The sequence below is a fragment of the Exophiala viscosa genome (assembly GCF_022695815.1).
Source record: "Exophiala viscosa unplaced genomic scaffold EDD37scaffold_13, whole genome shotgun sequence".
In the NCBI taxonomy this organism is placed as follows: Eukaryota; Fungi; Ascomycota; class Eurotiomycetes; order Chaetothyriales; family Herpotrichiellaceae; genus Exophiala; species Exophiala viscosa.
In genome coordinates, this window is record NW_026944365.1 from 517,581 (window position 1) to 534,017 (window position 16,437).

General features: G+C 52.2%; 8 protein-coding genes across 8 annotated transcripts; 5 read left to right on the forward strand and 3 right to left on the reverse strand.

Annotated features, from left to right (window-relative positions):
- Window positions 1-87: 87 nt before the first annotated feature.
- EDD37DRAFT_653986 (uncharacterized protein) lies at window positions 88-2,292 on the forward strand (the record flags this gene model as incomplete). Its single annotated transcript, XM_062818637.1, has 1 exon — window positions 88-2,292. One exon carries the CDS (start codon window positions 88-90, stop codon window positions 2,290-2,292), a length of 2,205 nt encoding a protein of 734 aa, XP_062666274.1.
- A 1,267-nt stretch (window positions 2,293-3,559) lies between these two features.
- Window positions 3,560-4,582, forward strand: EDD37DRAFT_569477 (uncharacterized protein; the record flags this gene model as incomplete). Its single annotated transcript, XM_062814226.1, has 1 exon — window positions 3,560-4,582. One exon carries the CDS (start codon window positions 3,560-3,562, stop codon window positions 4,580-4,582), a length of 1,023 nt encoding a protein of 340 aa, XP_062666275.1.
- Window positions 4,583-4,615: 33 nt separating this feature from the next.
- On the reverse strand, window positions 4,616-6,202 carry EDD37DRAFT_641309 (Ssu72-like protein-domain-containing protein). Its single transcript, XM_062817298.1, has one exon. It carries the CDS (start codon window positions 5,744-5,746, stop codon window positions 4,781-4,783), a length of 966 nt encoding a protein of 321 aa, XP_062666276.1. The 5' UTR covers window positions 5,747-6,202; the 3' UTR covers window positions 4,616-4,780.
- A 578-nt stretch (window positions 6,203-6,780) lies between these two features.
- Window positions 6,781-8,340, forward strand: EDD37DRAFT_177712 (uncharacterized protein). Its single transcript, XM_062809930.1, has one exon. It carries the CDS (start codon window positions 6,987-6,989, stop codon window positions 8,328-8,330), a length of 1,344 nt encoding a protein of 447 aa, XP_062666277.1. The 5' UTR covers window positions 6,781-6,986; the 3' UTR covers window positions 8,331-8,340.
- A 515-nt stretch (window positions 8,341-8,855) lies between these two features.
- EDD37DRAFT_177688 (uncharacterized protein) lies at window positions 8,856-9,819 on the reverse strand. The gene has a single exon (XM_062809929.1). It carries the CDS (start codon window positions 9,647-9,649, stop codon window positions 9,128-9,130), a length of 522 nt encoding a protein of 173 aa, XP_062666278.1. The 5' UTR covers window positions 9,650-9,819; the 3' UTR covers window positions 8,856-9,127.
- Window positions 9,820-10,141: 322 nt separating this feature from the next.
- Window positions 10,142-11,945, forward strand: EDD37DRAFT_674592 (uncharacterized protein). Its single transcript, XM_062819510.1, has 2 exons — window positions 10,142-10,813; window positions 10,879-11,945. The coding sequence occupies exons 1-2, from the start codon at window positions 10,472-10,474 to the stop codon at window positions 11,620-11,622; spliced, it is 1,086 nt and encodes a 361-aa protein (XP_062666279.1). The 5' UTR covers window positions 10,142-10,471; the 3' UTR covers window positions 11,623-11,945.
- Window positions 11,946-13,398, reverse strand: EDD37DRAFT_177684 (ATP synthase mitochondrial F1 complex assembly factor 2). Its single transcript, XM_062809928.1, has one exon. It carries the CDS (start codon window positions 13,294-13,296, stop codon window positions 12,175-12,177), a length of 1,122 nt encoding a protein of 373 aa, XP_062666280.1. The 5' UTR covers window positions 13,297-13,398; the 3' UTR covers window positions 11,946-12,174.
- Window positions 13,399-13,466: 68 nt separating this feature from the next.
- On the forward strand, window positions 13,467-14,351 carry EDD37DRAFT_653993 (meiotic recombination protein DMC1; the record flags this gene model as incomplete). The annotated part of the gene is made up of 1 exon (XM_062818638.1): window positions 13,467-14,351. The coding sequence occupies one exon, from the start codon at window positions 13,467-13,469 to the stop codon at window positions 14,349-14,351; it is 885 nt and encodes a 294-aa protein (XP_062666281.1).
- Window positions 14,352-16,437: the final 2,086 nt, after the last annotated feature.

Below are 16,437 nucleotides of genomic sequence, written 5' to 3' on the forward strand. Positions count from 1 at the left end.
CCTTTCGAAAAACCCAGAATACTGCAATCTCGAGCAGTCAAATCTTTACTGGGGTTTCGATCCGCGCAGTTGGCGCCTCATTCCGGTATGACCGCGATACCATCATTTGTGTTTCAAGATGTGGACGCGCCACAACTGGATGATAAAATGGACGTAGCCTCATCGCCCTTTCGGCAGCCTGACGACATCGACATCGAGCTCGATTCCGTTCGCGACCCTTCAGTCATCGGCTCCATACACGACGACATGATCGATGATGAGTCCGTCCAGTTAGACGACAGTGGTAACAACCCTCGGCAAGATGAGACCGATGAAATATTGCCTGATGATGATATGTTTGATGATACGAATGCGCTCTTGACAACCGAAAACGCAGATATCGATTACAACATGGACGGTGATGGAGAAGGAGTCCGACTTGACGAAGATGAGGACATTTTGTACGAGGAAGAGGAAGACATGCCCCTGGAGCAGCCTATAGAAATCACCGACCATGCCTATGAAATCACACTGGATGAAGAACCACCATTCCTCGAAGAGGGCGGTGACGAAGTCGATCTCACGGTTCTCGAAGAACACGCTGAAGACGAGCAACTTACAACTAATGTAGCACCCATCGGATCATACCAGGAAACCACAGACGTAACTGAACAGAAGCCGAAGGCCGCCGTGCCCGTCCAATCGCCTCTTCCAGAAGTTGAAAACGAATCGGCACGCTTCGAAGACGGAGAACAAGATAACGGTGGCCAGGATCATGACCAAGTTGAAGACCATCACGAATCTGGGGACGACGTGTCCGCGGCTATTGATGGAATCGACACGCATGAACTGGCCGTCCAACCCTCGGAGACGGTTCCATCTACTGGTGACGCCCTGATGTCCGCTTCACATGACAATGTCGAGCAGCAAGAAGATGCTGAGCATCCAGCCGCCGAGCATGCAGACAAGTCTCAGGAGACACAAGCCTCTTTGCATCCTGTAACACTGGTCTATCTGGACGAGGAGATGTCACTATTTCCACCCATGCTTGGAGACTCCTCAGCCGTCTACTTCTTGCAAGACTCCTCGCTTGCCTTCGAGCCACTTGACAAAGTGCTCGCGACTTGTCGTGACATTCTCAGTGGAACTCTGGATCATCACGATGAGCTTGTCCTGGATATTACTTCTCTGGGACTTCACATTTGTGAAGATTCGAAATATGCCGCACAGATCACCTTGTCCCAGATCCTCGAGGTATACTTGCAACTCTGCAACAATGATGGAAACGAAGAGTCACCACCCTTGTGTTGTTATCTGAGCAGCCGTGTGAGCTTGGCGTCGCAATATGCTTATCTTTCATCCGCATGTGGTGAAGGTAAAGGGTTCTCAGAAATCGCCGCTGACTACGTTGACACTCCAGAGCCTGAGGATCAGCAGCCTTACCATGAGCACGATGCCGAGGAAGGTGCCAACCAGAGGTCTGCCATGGAAGAACTTCCTGGCAACGGCGCAGATCCTGTCACGGCAAACCTTGCTGGCGAAACTCAGGATGCTTCTCAGCCGGCTCAAAATGCTCCGGATTATGTCAACGAACCGGAGGACGCAACAGGATCTGATGGTCACTTTGCTGAAGGTGCCCAGAATGCGGACGATGTGTTTGCCTTACCTGAGGCGGATGGAGAGCATCCTGCAGAATTATCCACAGCCCAAGAGACGAACGAAGATGCCAAAGTCCCTGCACCTGACTCTGCAGACCAGCCTGGTGATGATCCCGACGGCGAGGGTGAGGAGCTGGAAGTTGCTGACGTCGGCCATGATACCTCGTCTCAGCTTTCCGGTCCCTCAAAAGTGGGTATAGATGAGGACGAGACCAATAGCTCACATACCGTACAAGCAGACCATGTGGAAACCGAGTTTGCAGATCCTGATGCTGTACGAGTCGAAACAGAGGGCGAGGAATCATTCAACGAATTCCAGAACCACGCGCAGGATTCCGAACACGAGCCTGTGCCAGAGCTGGATTCCTTCAGTGATGAAGAACTGTTTGCTCTGGAAGAGGGCAGCAAGGACGATCTTAAAGATGTTTCGATTCCTGCGGAGCATGCAGATCCAGGTCTTCCGGGTGAGCAGCAGCAGTCAAGCACCCAACCTCAATCAGACCCGCCAAGTCTCTCCCTCAAACCTCCGACCGCCGCAAGTCCTCCCATTACGCCATCCAAGAGCATTCATTCCAAGCGGAAGGTGGAAGACGACGATGATTTCGACCTCCTGGAATTTGATACACCTGAACCCAAGCGTCGGCGGCCTTCTTGACTTTCGAATTTCACCGAGATACTTCACACACATGGACGACCACAACACGTCTGACATCTTCTGGATATCGGCTCGAACCACGACCACAGATCAATCTTCGTCTTGCTAATCATGACAGCTTCTAACGCGTTAGGTCCCGGTCGTAAGCTACGGCGTACAACACTTGCGTATCTCAGGAGGACGCTGTCGCGCTTATCCTCCATACCCTTGGATCTTCACCCCTTCAGAATGTCAAAATTCCCCTGTGCTACTAACATTAGGTCATTCCCACGTATGGACAGTTGTCAGTTCGCCATCGCTTTTGAGTTGGGTAGAAACACTAAGCTCCCCGACTCTGCGAACCCTTCTCTTCCACCACGGGAGAGTCGGTCGTGCTCAATGACACCTTTTACGTTATGGTGACTGCAATGGCAGGGTGGGTGGGTTTGCAGTTCACCGTAAGTCGAGTGTACCAGATCATAGAATGAGGTGGAATTGGCATGGATCAAGCGGGAAAATCGTGCTATCATTATTCTTTTTCTTGCTTTACGAGCAGTTGGGCCGGCTGAAGGAGGATGAGTGCCTTGGTGGTGTTCAACCTCCTCATGCTCAAGCGGCGGGGGATGCGATGGAATCCGTTGAGACGGGACAGGCTTTTCCGGAGAGGTGTCGATGGCTCAACGTACAACGAGGCTCTACCATGATGTCCATTGGTCTGTGCTTGAGCAGGTGATTGTAACGAGATACAGAAGGTGCCTTCCACAGAAACAAGAGAATGAAGAAAGCTAAGCTATCTGCACGGATGATCTCTTGCCAGTCTTTCGTGACACCGATAATGCTTCCTTCACACGACGAGTCTGGGGCCGTGGCACTCGTGATGTTAGGCATTCCGCAGGCCGAAGTGAACCTCGGCTTTCCCCACTCGAGACATGACATGCAAGGCACGAATCCAATGAACCGCACCCGCACGTCTTACCTGCATTCAATGAACACATGTAATACGAGTAGATCCCTCCTCGAATGTGTCGTTGTTCTTTTGTTCCCAATGCATGTTATTGCCTTGGCCGCTTCACTTAGGTCTGGATTCGTAACCTCTAGATTCCTCATTCATATTAGACTTCTAGACTGGAGCGCATCGCGAATCAGTCACCGTTCCTTGAAACAGACACATAGACCTCAGGATCCTCGATACATCCATTTCTGTAGCTCACAGCGGACCATGGGCGCTCCCAAGCCGGGCGAACAATCTCAGATCACAGGCAAGAGGACCGGTGCGGGTACCGCGACGATGGCGCCCTCCAAGTTCGAAGTGCGAGGCTACACCGAACACAAGGCGCCCAAGCCGCCCTCGCCCAGTGCAAGTGTGATACTCGTCTCACCCACCAACGAGATCCTTTTGCTGCACCGCGTCCAGACTTCATCGGCTTTCCCCTCGGCTCATGTCTTCCCGGGCGGCAACCTCGAGGCATCCGACGGTGACCTCCCAGCGGACTCGACAGACATCAACCGTCACCTCGACAGCATCGCGTATCGCACGGGAGCTATCCGCGAACTGTTCGAGGAGTCCGGCATCTTGCTCGCGCGGGAGTCGAAAGACGCCAAGGCCCTCCTCGCTGTGTCCCGCGACCAAAGACGACAGGGTCGCGAAGCCGTGCATGGTCACAAGACGACGCTTTCGGCGTGGATCAAGTCGATATCCCCCAATGCCGTGCTGGACACGGACCGTCTGATCCCGTTCACGCACTGGGTCACGCCGCCTAATGTGCCTAAGCGCTTCACCACGCAGATGTACGTTTACTTCGTGGAGCTCGAGGAGGCTGGGAACCCGTCGGTGCATGCGACGGCCGACAAGGTTGAGACTATGGCGCCCAGGTGGCGACGGGCGCGAGACTGGTTGAATGGCGCACGGAGCGGAGAGATCATCTTGTTTCCGCCACAGTTTCTGTTGCTGTATCTGATGTCGGAGATACTGGATCGTGAGGTCGTGGATGGACAAGCCGAGGCGAGAGACGAGGTGCTGCGTAAAAGAGAGCAGCTACGGCATAGAATTGAGACAGAAGGATCGCCTTTTTGGAAGGATAAGTTTATCAGTCCGATCGGCCTACAGTTTGGACGAGAGGATGGGCGGTCGGTGTTGGCATTGGACAAGCCCGGGCCCGAACTCAAGGGTAGTGGGCTGAAAGGGGATTCTGACTATGTCGTACTGGTCAAGTTCAATAAGGAGGGTCCCAGGCAGCTCGAGGTCGGGTTGCGGAAGGACGTGTTGAAGGACGAAAGGGATCTTAAGGCGCAAAAGGAGCAGAAGCTATAAAGGTACTGTGAGCGCGTAGAAGCGTCATGCACGTCTTTGCTTGATGATGAACAGGATGAGCCCGTCATGATGTATAAGAATTTTCAATTCTGGTTTGCAGATTGTATCTAGGGAGTCTTCGAAATGCCCCATTGTAAAGCCTCATTGTAAACTCCTCCAACGCCCTTGCTAAATTCGAGTCGTCAAAGAAAAACATCCTCAGAACCACGACAATGTCCACAGAGCCGGTAGATTGGGCCATCTCTCCTGCCAGCTGGCCAGGATATCAGGAACCCTTTCGTCGAAACTCTGCCGTGCAGCTCCTGCCCCATTCTCCCAGCCTGCTGTGCCGTTGAGCTGCCTCTCCTGGACAGCAGCCTCATTGAGAGCGTCCGCCAACTCCAGGATGGCTCCACCGCCAACAAGCGCTTCCTCATGATTATCTTTGATGTCAATGTTGAACACGTGGACAGGTCGATTGAGCGGCGCGCCTCTGTCTAGCAGATTGTCAACCACGGCATCCCAGCATCTTTCCTCGCATGTGAATATGACATCGACGACACCGCCTTCGGCACCTTCTGCACCCTTGTCCCCTCGGTTGAGAGCTTCTATTCTCGCAGCGCCAACCATCCAGTCGTGAAATCGTTCTGGTCCCCATTTGATATTTCGATTTCTGTCCAGCATGTTGAGAATACCGTTGTTACGATATAGCCTGGAATCCTGCGCGTTCAACTCTTCAAACATTTTCGTGTAGGAAGTAGTATTGAAATTGTAGACCTGTGGTTGGGATATTGATGGGCCCGGTAACCGGACGTATGAACCTGTGCCGAAGGAAATGACTGGGTATTTGTGGGTCGAAGTCGAAAGTCGTAGATGTGCCTCCATGCTTCGATTGTTGTTCGATGCACAGACAGTGCAGAACTTTAGCTTGTACGAGACATCATCAGATTTTGCTGCCACTGTCGCGGCTGGGGAAGAAACGTCGATTGTTCCATCAAGACCTGTGGTAGTAACGAGCTGCTGGGGAGCTTCTACAGCTGCAGGTGCCGTGTCTGGAGCTGGAGCTGGAGCCGGAGCGAGAGGTACGAGGGCAGGAGCGGCAGGAGCAGGAGGAGTTTGTGGTCTGGGAGGTTGAGGCGTGACTGTTCGCCCTTGAAGACGAGCCAGTCGGGGATCGGTCGACATTGTGGTTATCGCTGTAGGTTCAACATAGCGCGACACTGAATTTTACAGTCAGTACTGATGCACGGCTGTATGGATCAAGATAGAAAATGCCAGGAAGCGAATGTGTTCAGATGGTTGATTCTGCGTAGATTATGGGTATCCTCAGTGTGAATAGGACAGCTCCAATATGTGATCATCATGTTGCGCAATGCGAGGAAGAGAGGTCGCGGAGTAGTAGACTTACCAAGGTGCGTATCGTCATGCGACGAGTACTCCTCTAAATCAGAGACTGATGTCGTTAAAAGGATAATACCATCATGTATGTTATGTAGAGCAAGTTCAGTTCTCGTTGATCGATATCAAATTCAAGTAAAGTGTGGGAGTTTTTCAGCCAAAAGGGTCTTAGCCTCTGCACTGTCTACAGCTTGAAACACTGGACCAGAATTATTGGTTGTGCCCAATCAAAATTGTCCGGGCTGCCCTGAATGGTTTGCCCTGCGCCGGCCCATTTGCTTAATCGTGTGCTGCGAACAGTGCTAAGCGTGGCTAAAGATGCCACTCTCGCCCACATTGTGGTACCTGTGGTACCTATTGACGACTCACGAGTAAAGTATCCTGCTACCATCCATGCTAATAACTGGTATAGCTTGCCTCCAGTCAAGAGATCGATCGATCTCTCTGTCAAGCCTAGACCTCCTCCTCTTGTAGACCATACTGTATTAATTAATACTCACGTCTCTGTTGAATATCCTCCCCTCTGCAATGTGAACGTTGTGCAGTTTGCTTCCTGCTTTGACCCTTGGAAATTCCCCAGTTGTGTTTGGGGGCCCTTCCCTACATCCATCTAAATATAGAACTGCGCATTCGCATTTCTCAACCACTGCACCGAGAAAGCCCTCCACATCCAGATCCAGATCAATCACAATAATCTCAGCTCGGTGAGGCTTGACTCCATAATCCACCAACATCGATCGCATCTTCACAACACCCGAGCCACGTTCACCATCCTCTCTTTCCACCGGCCTACCATAAGCGCGCGCAGGTCTGGACGAATTCCACCTCCCTCAGGGTCTTCCCTCTCCCAGCCGAATCAGTAGCGACGGCGCCGCCCTTTCGCACTGTCTAGCCGCCCGCACTGGTCTCGTGCTGCAGGTGCGCATTCCTCTGAAAACGATTACCTTCGCCCGTCATCTTCCTCGAACTCTATCCTTGCCATTGCGACCGTCGGCGGGCCTCAGTTTTGCGCTCTATTTGGGGAAGGATGGCCACCATCACAGCCTCACCACCCACAATGTCACCGCCTCTCGCCGGAGCATCCTCCAGTCCTCCGACCCTCCCTCCCTTGATCACAGCAACACCGACACCACGACGGGCGAGTTCGCAAAGACCGACCTCGTATGTCGAACGACGAATGTCCTCCTTTTCGAGCCATTCCAAGGCTTCCCATCAACCTCAGTCCCGTCCTATCTCTCACGTCTTTCCTATCTTCCATTCGAGCCTCACTTACACGCTCGTACGGGACTTTGCATATTTACCAACACACCCATGCCATTATGGTCCTCCTCCGAGCCAGTCAACACTTTCCACTCCGGTCAGTGAGTCCCGAAGACTATCAGATCCTTCGCTCTCGTCGTGGGAGGATTCAAGAGGACAGTGGTCCGCAACACCGCCATGGATGTCAGAAACAAGCACCGGACCGTTCAGTCGGGATCGACTACCTGTGATGACGTTTAAAGATGATGGACCGCCGTACAGTGAAGACGATGATATTCAGTCGCCGATTGTGACAACCAGCAGACACAAGAAGCACAAGTCAAACGAACGGGGGAGATCCCCGGGTGCCGCAGGACCGAATCGTGGATTACTGGTTGAGAATAACCATGATGAGATGGATGGACCTGGCGAGGCTATAGACACTTACGACAACAATGTCCTTCGATTCCCTCAACAACCGCAACATCGAGATTCCAATTTCGCAAAACCATTGGACAGAAGCAAATCACCGATGGACGGACACGAACCCACGTCCGAAGACGAATACTCGGAAGCCGACGATGACGCTCGATTTTCCAAGGACTATTCTTTCACCATTGCGAGTCCGGACGAGAAAATGCACGGGAAAGCAGTCGCACTATTCGACTTTGAAAGCGAACACCAGAACGAGCTGCCCCTGAAGGAAGGGCAAATCATCCTTGTTTCTTACCGACACGGTCAAGGGTGGTTAGTGGCCGAAGACCCGAGAACAGGTGAGAGTGGCCTCGTCCCGGAAGAGTTCGTAAGGCTGGTCAGGGATATCGAGGGCGGTCTCCATGGCTTGAACTCGGTAACCTTGGATGATGTCAACATGGACGGGGTGATGAGCCCGGAATCAGCAGATCTCACCACGCCAGTCGCGGGCACCCACGATTTTCCAGCATCAAAGAGCAACGGGAATGGTCACAACAGCGAAAAGCACCCACCTGTCCAATCGAGCTTCAGCACAAGCAGCCGAGACTTCAGCCCGTACCCTCTCACTGGGAAAAATGAAGAGACCAACAGCACGACTCCAGTCGCCGCAACACAGCCCAAACCAGAAGAGGACGCCGCTGAATCGGATACAAGCTGACCAGACGCTACAGCTGCTCGCTACGAAAAGCCCACGGAGATGGCAGCTGTGGGATATTGGATACCTGAATATCCCTTAATGTTTTGTATGACCAGTGTTTTTTGATGATCGAGATATCCCTTGGGCGCAAGTCCGCACTCTTGTACGCCTGTCCAAAGTCTGGGACAGTGGCAGCAAGAACAATATATTATTCTTCTTACGGTCCTCACGACCGTCCTAAACATTTGCCATTGCCTTGTCTCCAATTCTTCCATGTCGCCGTTCAAATCAGCCACAAAATGGTGATACGAGCTATTTCAAGTATCCGAGTGACCCCAAGCAGCTACAGTTCTGTCTCGTGGCAGTCCACAAAGAGACGCTGCATGCGAGCGGCCCGCCCCGGTCGAACATCGAAGAGATTGGCGAACCCGAGACTCTGCGAGCGTCTGCTACCCACCGAGCCTGTTTCCAGAAAAAGTGGCACCATCTGAGTGAGAGTACATCGACGATACAAATTCGAAGTCCAGCAGGTCGTTGACGGCCGTTGCCTTCCCTCCATATTGGTATGACTATACGACAGAACCGATGGTCTCCTCGCCGTCAAAGGTTAACACTCTATCGTTGTGTGTCAAGGACTTCCCGATGACAATATGAATGGCAACCCCTTGAACCTGACCAGCTACAGCGGTCAGACTGTGCCACTTTTCCTGGAAACAGGTCTGCCGCCCAGGTCCGTCTTGTCTGCATTCAACAATTGACAACGGGCGAGATGTCGAGGTATGTGTTTGTGGGCAATGGTGCTTCTGGCCGCACCTGTACTAGTGCTCATCCTCCAAGTATCTCTCTGGCCGTTGATTTCTCCGACTTGCACTTCTAGCACTCCTTCTCGTGGTCATCCTTGTCATCTGCGGACTGACGTCGTATTCCTTGTAACCATCATCCCAGTCCCCAACCCTATTCCTTCTACTGTCACTTCTCTGGGGGTCTCCCGATACACCGGTGGTCCTTCGACTGATCCTCCTGCTGGCTCTGTCGCCTTCCTGCATGCGTCTCAATTGGTCCACTTCTTTCCAACTCGCGCCTCCATTGTTGACCCTCTCGCTCCAGATTAAGTGCTTCGGTTTGCCCGGATACACCCCCTTGCGCACTTTCCGTTTGCGGTTGAAGTACGTCAGCGAGATATAGAAGCCGTGGATGTGGCTTGGGATGATCGCCAACAAGAACATGACACAGTTGAAGACGAAATCCTCATTGGGGCCGCAGAGAAGTAGGACGGCCAAAGGCGGGAAAAGAATGTTGCAGCATGTGATGACAAGGCGTTTGAACAGTGGAACGCGCATGGTGAACAAGATCCCAAGGTAGGGCGATGAAGGGATTGGAGTTGACAGGCACCTATCGACCAAGGTGACATGAATAATCGATCAGCCTGGGGGCAACGATGTGCTGGCCATCAAGTGGAAAAGGTCGAGGCTGGTGTCAGCAACTCACAAAGCACAAGTCCTGTCCAGGAAGTGAGGACTCCCAACTCCATATGTATAGCCAGCTATTACTTGTCTACGTGGCAGTGCTGTCCGCTCATTTTATGTCGCCCAGTGCAGGGACTTCTCGACTTACCTATCCCAAGCAGAAAATCGGTCTGGGCGACAAGCATGTATGCACGAAAAACATGGCAAAAGAGTGTCAAGCTGCATGTCTAGACTCTAGACTGACTGATGAGCGACCACAGACGTCATGATCTTCCCGATATTGTGGCTGATGCGTCATTAGCGGTTGCCAATCGCTTCCAGGTCTGTGGCGCAGATATCGATTCACACTTCTACCTAGGCCTGGCCTCATCGACAGATCTATCATCTCGACGCTCAATGTTGCCGTACAGAAAGCCCTTCTGAACACTTTCGTCCGAAGCCTGGTTGTCTTCACACTCTGACAATGAGAAAGTTTACGTGCCTTTATCATACAACAGCGCTGACACGATCAAGTCAGGCCCCCCTCCGGGCCACCAGCGTGAAATCTACGCATCGAGGAACAGATAACTTACTAAATTTGCAATGTATCTTCGCCTCATGTAGGTGTTTGCTGAACGTGTTTTCTCGTGGTCACATCATATCGCTGTCCAGCCATTCCTTCAACATTCCCTCTGAGCACGTTTGGTAGCACACATCATGCTTCGTATCGCGGTCGCTGGAGCCGGGGTCACCGGCTTGCTCGCAGCGATTGGCTTCGCACGCTACGGTCATCAAGTCATCATCTACGAGCGCAAGACTGAGACTGTATTCGCAAATGAAGGAGGTGCTGGGATCCAATTGCAGGCAAATGCCATGCGGATTCTAAAAGCATGGGATCTGGACATCCAGGATGTTGCACACGACAGTGATGGCGTCGCCGCAAGACGATACGCTACCGGAGAGGCAATCGCAGTCATCAAGCCTGTGGCAGGTACACAGATGTTCATGCTGAGATCAGACTTCCGTCGGTCGATGCTCAAACACGCGCTGGCTGCCGGGGTGCGAGTCCTCTTAATCAGGACATATCGGGGGTGGATGTTTCCCGGCCGGCTCTTTTGTTGAAGGGCGGTGTTGAAAAAATTGAAGCAGACCTGATCATTGGCGCAGATGGGATCAGGTCCAAAGTGCGGAGTGCGCTGTTCCCAACCGTGCAGCCAGAAGTACGTGCAGAGTGCACGTTTCAATTCCACGTGCCGTTTTCGGAGCTCAAAAGCGACGCTGCGAAGGAGATAATAAGTTCCCCGAACGCCAATCTGTTCTTCGGACCTGATACAACAATTGTCGCAAGTCCAATATTTTCCCGGAATATCTTCGACCTGCAGTTCATCACGCAGCGGTATGGCCGGGAGACGGATCCCCATCCTGATACATGGAATGAGTACATTCCGGATATGACTGATATCAGGAATCGGTACCGGACTTATGGACCTGTTACTCAAGAGCTGTTGAGTTTAGGTAAGGGGGTGTGGAAATGGCGACACGCTGAGTGCTTCTCTCCTTGTTGGACCAGCGAAAATGGTAAGGTCATACTAGCTGGAGACGCTTGTCATGCGATGGTGCCTTTCGCCGGTCACGGCGCAGGAATGTGCATTGAGGATGCCGCTGTGCTGGCCACGATGTTTCGGGATGTTTCTCATCAAGACCATTCAGGTATACGGACACGTGCCAGACTCTATCAAGACCTCAGACAGCCTCGGACCGATAGATGTCATCGACGGACGTTGGCGTTGGCTGTGTCTTACGGGCTTCCAGACGGCGAAAACCAGAAAAAGAGGGATAATGCGTTACGACACGTCATGGAGAAGTAAGTACAATTGCCTCTACGGGGAGACCGAGACGCCCACCCGTTGTCGAATGAGTTTGAGAACTGGCTCGAGCAGTACGATGCGCTTGAAGAGGTAAGAATTCCTCATCTTGTGAAAAGGTCTGATGATGACTCTTCCCAGGCACGAAGCGCACTACGAACAGCTGGATTAGCGGAGCCTGTTTCGAAGTTATAGACGTTCAGCAGCCCTATCAAGGATACAAGTTCCCTCGCAGGTATCCGCAGAGCCTGTTTCCAGAAAAGGTGGCACAGTCTGACCGCTGTAGCTGGTCAGGTTCAAGTGGATACCATTCTTATTGCCATCCCAGAGTCCTCCACACACGACGATATAGCGTGGGCCTTGGGCAGGGGAAACCATCAGCTCTACCGTACAGTGCTTCTGTCTTGCTGTCGAGGCATCCGCTGTTGTGCACAAGTTTGACTTGGAACTTGTGTCTTTGATATACGTCCTGTCAGACGGTGCCACTTTTTTGGTAACAGGCTCGCTGCGTGGCTGCATTTATATCTATATTCTACGTGGAATAGAGGCATCTGCTCATCTATGTCCACTGACCAGCAGAATTGCACTTCCGAATTGCTGTCTTATATCCTCGTTGTCAACATCATGTGTGTCTTCGACCTCTCCCCACATACCAGTCTGCCATTTGACTTCAAGACTGGCCGCTTCAGCAGCCTCTTCGATACCAAAGCGCTTCTCGCTGCTGCGTTGTAGGTCCCGGAACTCTTCACTCCAATCAATCAGCAGCCTTGTGCCGATGAGCACGCTCTTGCCCGCCAAGACTGCCCGTTCTAGAGCTGCTAACTCCCACGCCGGAAGGCCGGCAATCCAGCCTTGAATCACACTTCTCGTGACTTCCGATTGCTTCACGGGCATGATGCTATGTTCGTCCAGCACTGGCCTGATCTCGACGCCGGGCCATACTGACGTCTTGAGGTAGCTTATGATCGGCATCGCTGTTTGGATTTGCAATTCTCGTAGCGTGGTCTTCCGGGCCGTCTGCATCTCCAAACTCGTAGCGGTCTCCGAGGATTGTCCCGGCGCCCAGCATAACAACGTATCCGTGTCCAGATAGCGCATCATGAAGTTGATGATTTCATCTCTTACTGTCATATCCCCACGAGCTTCGGCCTCCATTGTGTCTTGCGCCCTCGCCACTATCGAAGTCATGGGTATATTGTGGTTCTTCAATGCTTGTTGAGCATTTTCCAGCATGTCCCACTCGATCGCAATAGCATGTGCCAAGTGTGGCTTTGACCGAGGAACCGTGAGGATGGATTTCGTTGGTGTCCGGACAGGTCTTGTGTCGAGAAATACTTGATATCCCTCGGGAACTTCCTTGACGTGAACATCGCTCCAGAACCTCTTCTTCAATGGACTCGTCTTCTTTCCAGTCTGTGTTGTATTTCGCAATTCCTTCCCCTTCTGAAGGAGCTCTGCTTTTCTACGACGCTCGTCGACCCGATCGCCATACTGTGATGAAGTAGGGATGGGAGCGCTGGGAGGTGGACCGGTGGCGGTGATGGGGAGTGCCGTCGCTGGTCGAGATGTAGATGATCCTATATGACGGACTGCAGGCTCCGCCAGGCGTCCTATTGAGGATCTAAAACGCCATGCGCGCGCCGCATTTGATGCTACACGCAGAGTAGTCGATTGCATGGTGTGTGTACGATAACAGTCAAAGAATGAAGGCGCATGAACAAAAGCATTCGACGTCCGGCGCCGGACTTAAAATAGCCAAGCACGGATTTTAGATGCGCCTGTCCCAGAAAAAGTTCTAGACGTAGACTCAACTCTTCACATTCTCACGAAATGTCAACCACATAAGTATGGTAAAGGCGCCGCGTGAAGTAGGAGACTTTGTGGCGTTGCCCGTCAGGCTTCCGTCAACGGATGCTTTCCCAACAGAAGCCCTGCACTTTCTGTACCTGAAACCGCACGATCCCAAGAATTCTGACGAGGATGCGCCCAGGTCATTGTTCCTTGTGAACATACCAATTTCTACGACGGTTCATTCATTGAGACATCTGTTCACGGCACAGCTCGAAGGAGGCCACCTAGAGCAGGTATACTTCAACGAAGATGTGGCTGGCAAATCCTCCCAAGGGAAATCAAGTCGCAAGCGCAAGAGGATGACTGCAGAGGAATTAGAAGCAGGCCTGGACGAATACAGCCTTCCAAACCCGTTCGACAGTGAAATACATCAGTCAGGGACGACGGCTGTGGTGGTTTTCGTCGACAAACCGAGCATGGAACTCGCCCTCAAAGCCGCAAAACGAGTCGCGAAATCAGGTAGACCAGTGGGATGGGGACATGGCGCGGCTGGCACTCGCCTGGGCTTGACGAGATACGAGCATCACAAGCACCTGCAATACCCGTCAAGAAAGGAACTGCTTCGGTCAGTCAACGGCTTCATGACCGCATACGCCCAGTTGGAGGAGGCCAGAAGCCGGGAGAATGCCAGAAAGCGACAGATGCCAGATGAGGATGGGTTTGTCACAGTGACTAGAGGCTCAAGGGGCGCAGCTCGTCTTGATGAGGCAAAGGAAGTCGCAGAGAAGCAGAAAGAGAAGAGCCAGGGTCTAGAAGATTTCTACAGATTCCAAATGCGCCAAAAGAGAAAGGAAGAACATGTCGAAATGCTGAAGCAGTTTGAGGAGGACAAACGGAAAGTCGATGATATGAGACAACGACGAGGCAAGACGAATACCTGATCGGGCATACCAATCCTTGAGATGATACATTGCAATCAATCTCCCAGTTGGGTTTATGGCCAATCCAAGCCTCGCACCTGTGAACTGGTAAGTTCTCCAGGCAATTCTTTCAATCCACATGATGAGGCAGCTGGGGCCAAATGAGCTTTTGTCTTGTGGTTGGACTCTTAGTTCAACCCTGGACTTGATAATGCGATGCCTAGAAAAACCAGCCACAATATCTTCTCTATTCATCTGAAGGCGTGCCTAGAACATCAACATCACATTTTGCATCTTGGGGCTTGTGCTGACTTACTTGTTTAGATGGCAGTCATCCTCTTAAGATGCACCCGGGCGGTATTGAGTCAACTTCCGCTATGGTGCCCGCCTCATCAATTGATCCGACCTGGACGAAGGTTCACGCTGGAAGCAACATGAAGCCAGCTAGGACACAAGCAGCATACCGCGCTTACCACGTGGACGAGTCATCGCATTCCCGACGATGACTTTATTGGAAATCCGGCATTCATGTTTCGGCCCTTCGTTACGCCGTAAACGGACAAAGACCATTTGAGAGCATGCTCCATTGTCCGGTGCAAAAGCCTGCCCCCTAAGAGGCTGAGAAAAGGGAGCTGGAAGGGGCCGAAAAGGCTTCGCGGTGACTGGCATCTGCATCGCTACCGTGGCTGAAGGACCTGGGCAACTGAATGTTGAGAATTCGGTGGTTGCTTGAAACCAACGTATGCCACCTGGATCATACCGTCGTTGGCGTCAACGTCATGAATTCTGAAGGTGCGAAGTCGCCAGGGCGGTCTCCAGTCTACCCAAGGCAAGAGCTAATGTTGAATGAGCAAGTTTCAGAGCGAAGACACATCCATGGCGGATACTGTTGAGCTGCACATTGTGGTCCTGGATCCCTGTCACGATGTGATTTTGTCCATTGCGGACGGTTCACGAAGATATCGTCCGTCCGCCCAAGTCTGGAAACGGGACAGAATCTGCGGCTCAAAGGATTCCACAACCAAGCTGACTCCTCCTGGACTCTAATATCTTTTTGTGGTCTCCGCCTCGAGATACGAGAATGCGTGGGGTCCGTCCAGGCTTGCGTGTCTCTGTCATCCGGCTGCAAGGTCCTACCCGTTTCAGCCAGCCGGTAAGGCTAAGGCAGCCAGGCAGGAACAGATGCGTAGCGGGCCAAGACTGCAGAATGTACCATCAATACACCTGATTGTTGAGTGAGTCAATGAAGGTCATTACAAACCTGGTAGTCGTCCGAGCGTCAAATGTTTCAAGAATGGTTACAGGGTCAAAAGCAAATATATCGTACGTCGCATCGTATAACAACGTCCACTGCGCGGGTCCCACCGATCGAAAGCTGTGCGCTCCCCATCGTCACATTTGGAGAGACTGAGCAGCACCTTCCAGTGTATAGCATGTGAACAATGACTGGTCAGACCGCATTATCTGCCATGACCAAAAGGCCCAGAAAGGTCCACGCAATAGCCTAAATCGGTTTGGCTGAGATGTACCCTAGCCCTATCGAAGGCGCTGGCCTGACACGAGATGGTAAGGAGATACCGTAAACTCGGGACAATTATGCTCACGGAAGACCGGGTAAGACACATCAGCTGTCATGGGGCAAGTTTGGCTCCATGGTGGTGGTGTTCAAGGTGTTGAAGAAGGAAAGAGATGGAGGGCTGAGGTCGGCGAATAAGCCCGTGGGGACGATAAAAATAGGTTGACAGAGTCCACCCGAGGCAAGGCGACCAATCGATGGCTCTGATTTCCTGACGCCGCTTTGGCCATGTTTAAGGCGAAAGGGCGATAACGTGGGCAATGTGACGGCAGAATTGGGTGACGTCGTTGCCAATTCCTTGAAGTTTGTACCAAAGCAGCAGCATCTTATTCTTGGCGGTCTTCTTAGGTAGCAACTTAGCCTTTTTCTCTACTGCGCCTTTTTCTTGCTCCGAAGCCACTCCACATCGAGTTACATTATTCCGTAGCAAACACCTGGGGGTTGCAAGGCGCAGCATGGAGTACGATGTAGTCTTGCAACCTTAGCCACCACAGTCATGCTTTTCCATCTTTGCTAGATGCTTCTCTCAGC

Excerpts from the sequence above, each read along its gene's own strand:
- EDD37DRAFT_641309 (XM_062817298.1), bottom strand. The coding sequence starts at position 5,746 with ATGTCGACCGATCCCCGACTGGCTCGTCTTCAAGGGCGAACAGTCACG.
- EDD37DRAFT_177712 (XM_062809930.1), top strand. The coding sequence starts at position 6,987 with ATGGCCACCATCACAGCCTCACCACCCACAATGTCACCGCCTCTCGCC.
- EDD37DRAFT_177688 (XM_062809929.1), bottom strand. The coding sequence starts at position 9,649 with ATGCGCGTTCCACTGTTCAAACGCCTTGTCATCACATGCTGCAACATT.
- EDD37DRAFT_674592 (XM_062819510.1), top strand. The coding sequence starts at position 10,472 with ATGCTTCGTATCGCGGTCGCTGGAGCCGGGGTCACCGGCTTGCTCGCA. Across the intron at positions 10,814-10,878 it reads AACACGCGCTGGCTGCCGGG|GGCGGTGTTGAAAAAATTGA; the intron begins GTGCGAGTCCTC and ends CTTTTGTTGAAG.
- EDD37DRAFT_177684 (XM_062809928.1), bottom strand. The coding sequence starts at position 13,296 with ATGCAATCGACTACTCTGCGTGTAGCATCAAATGCGGCGCGCGCATGG.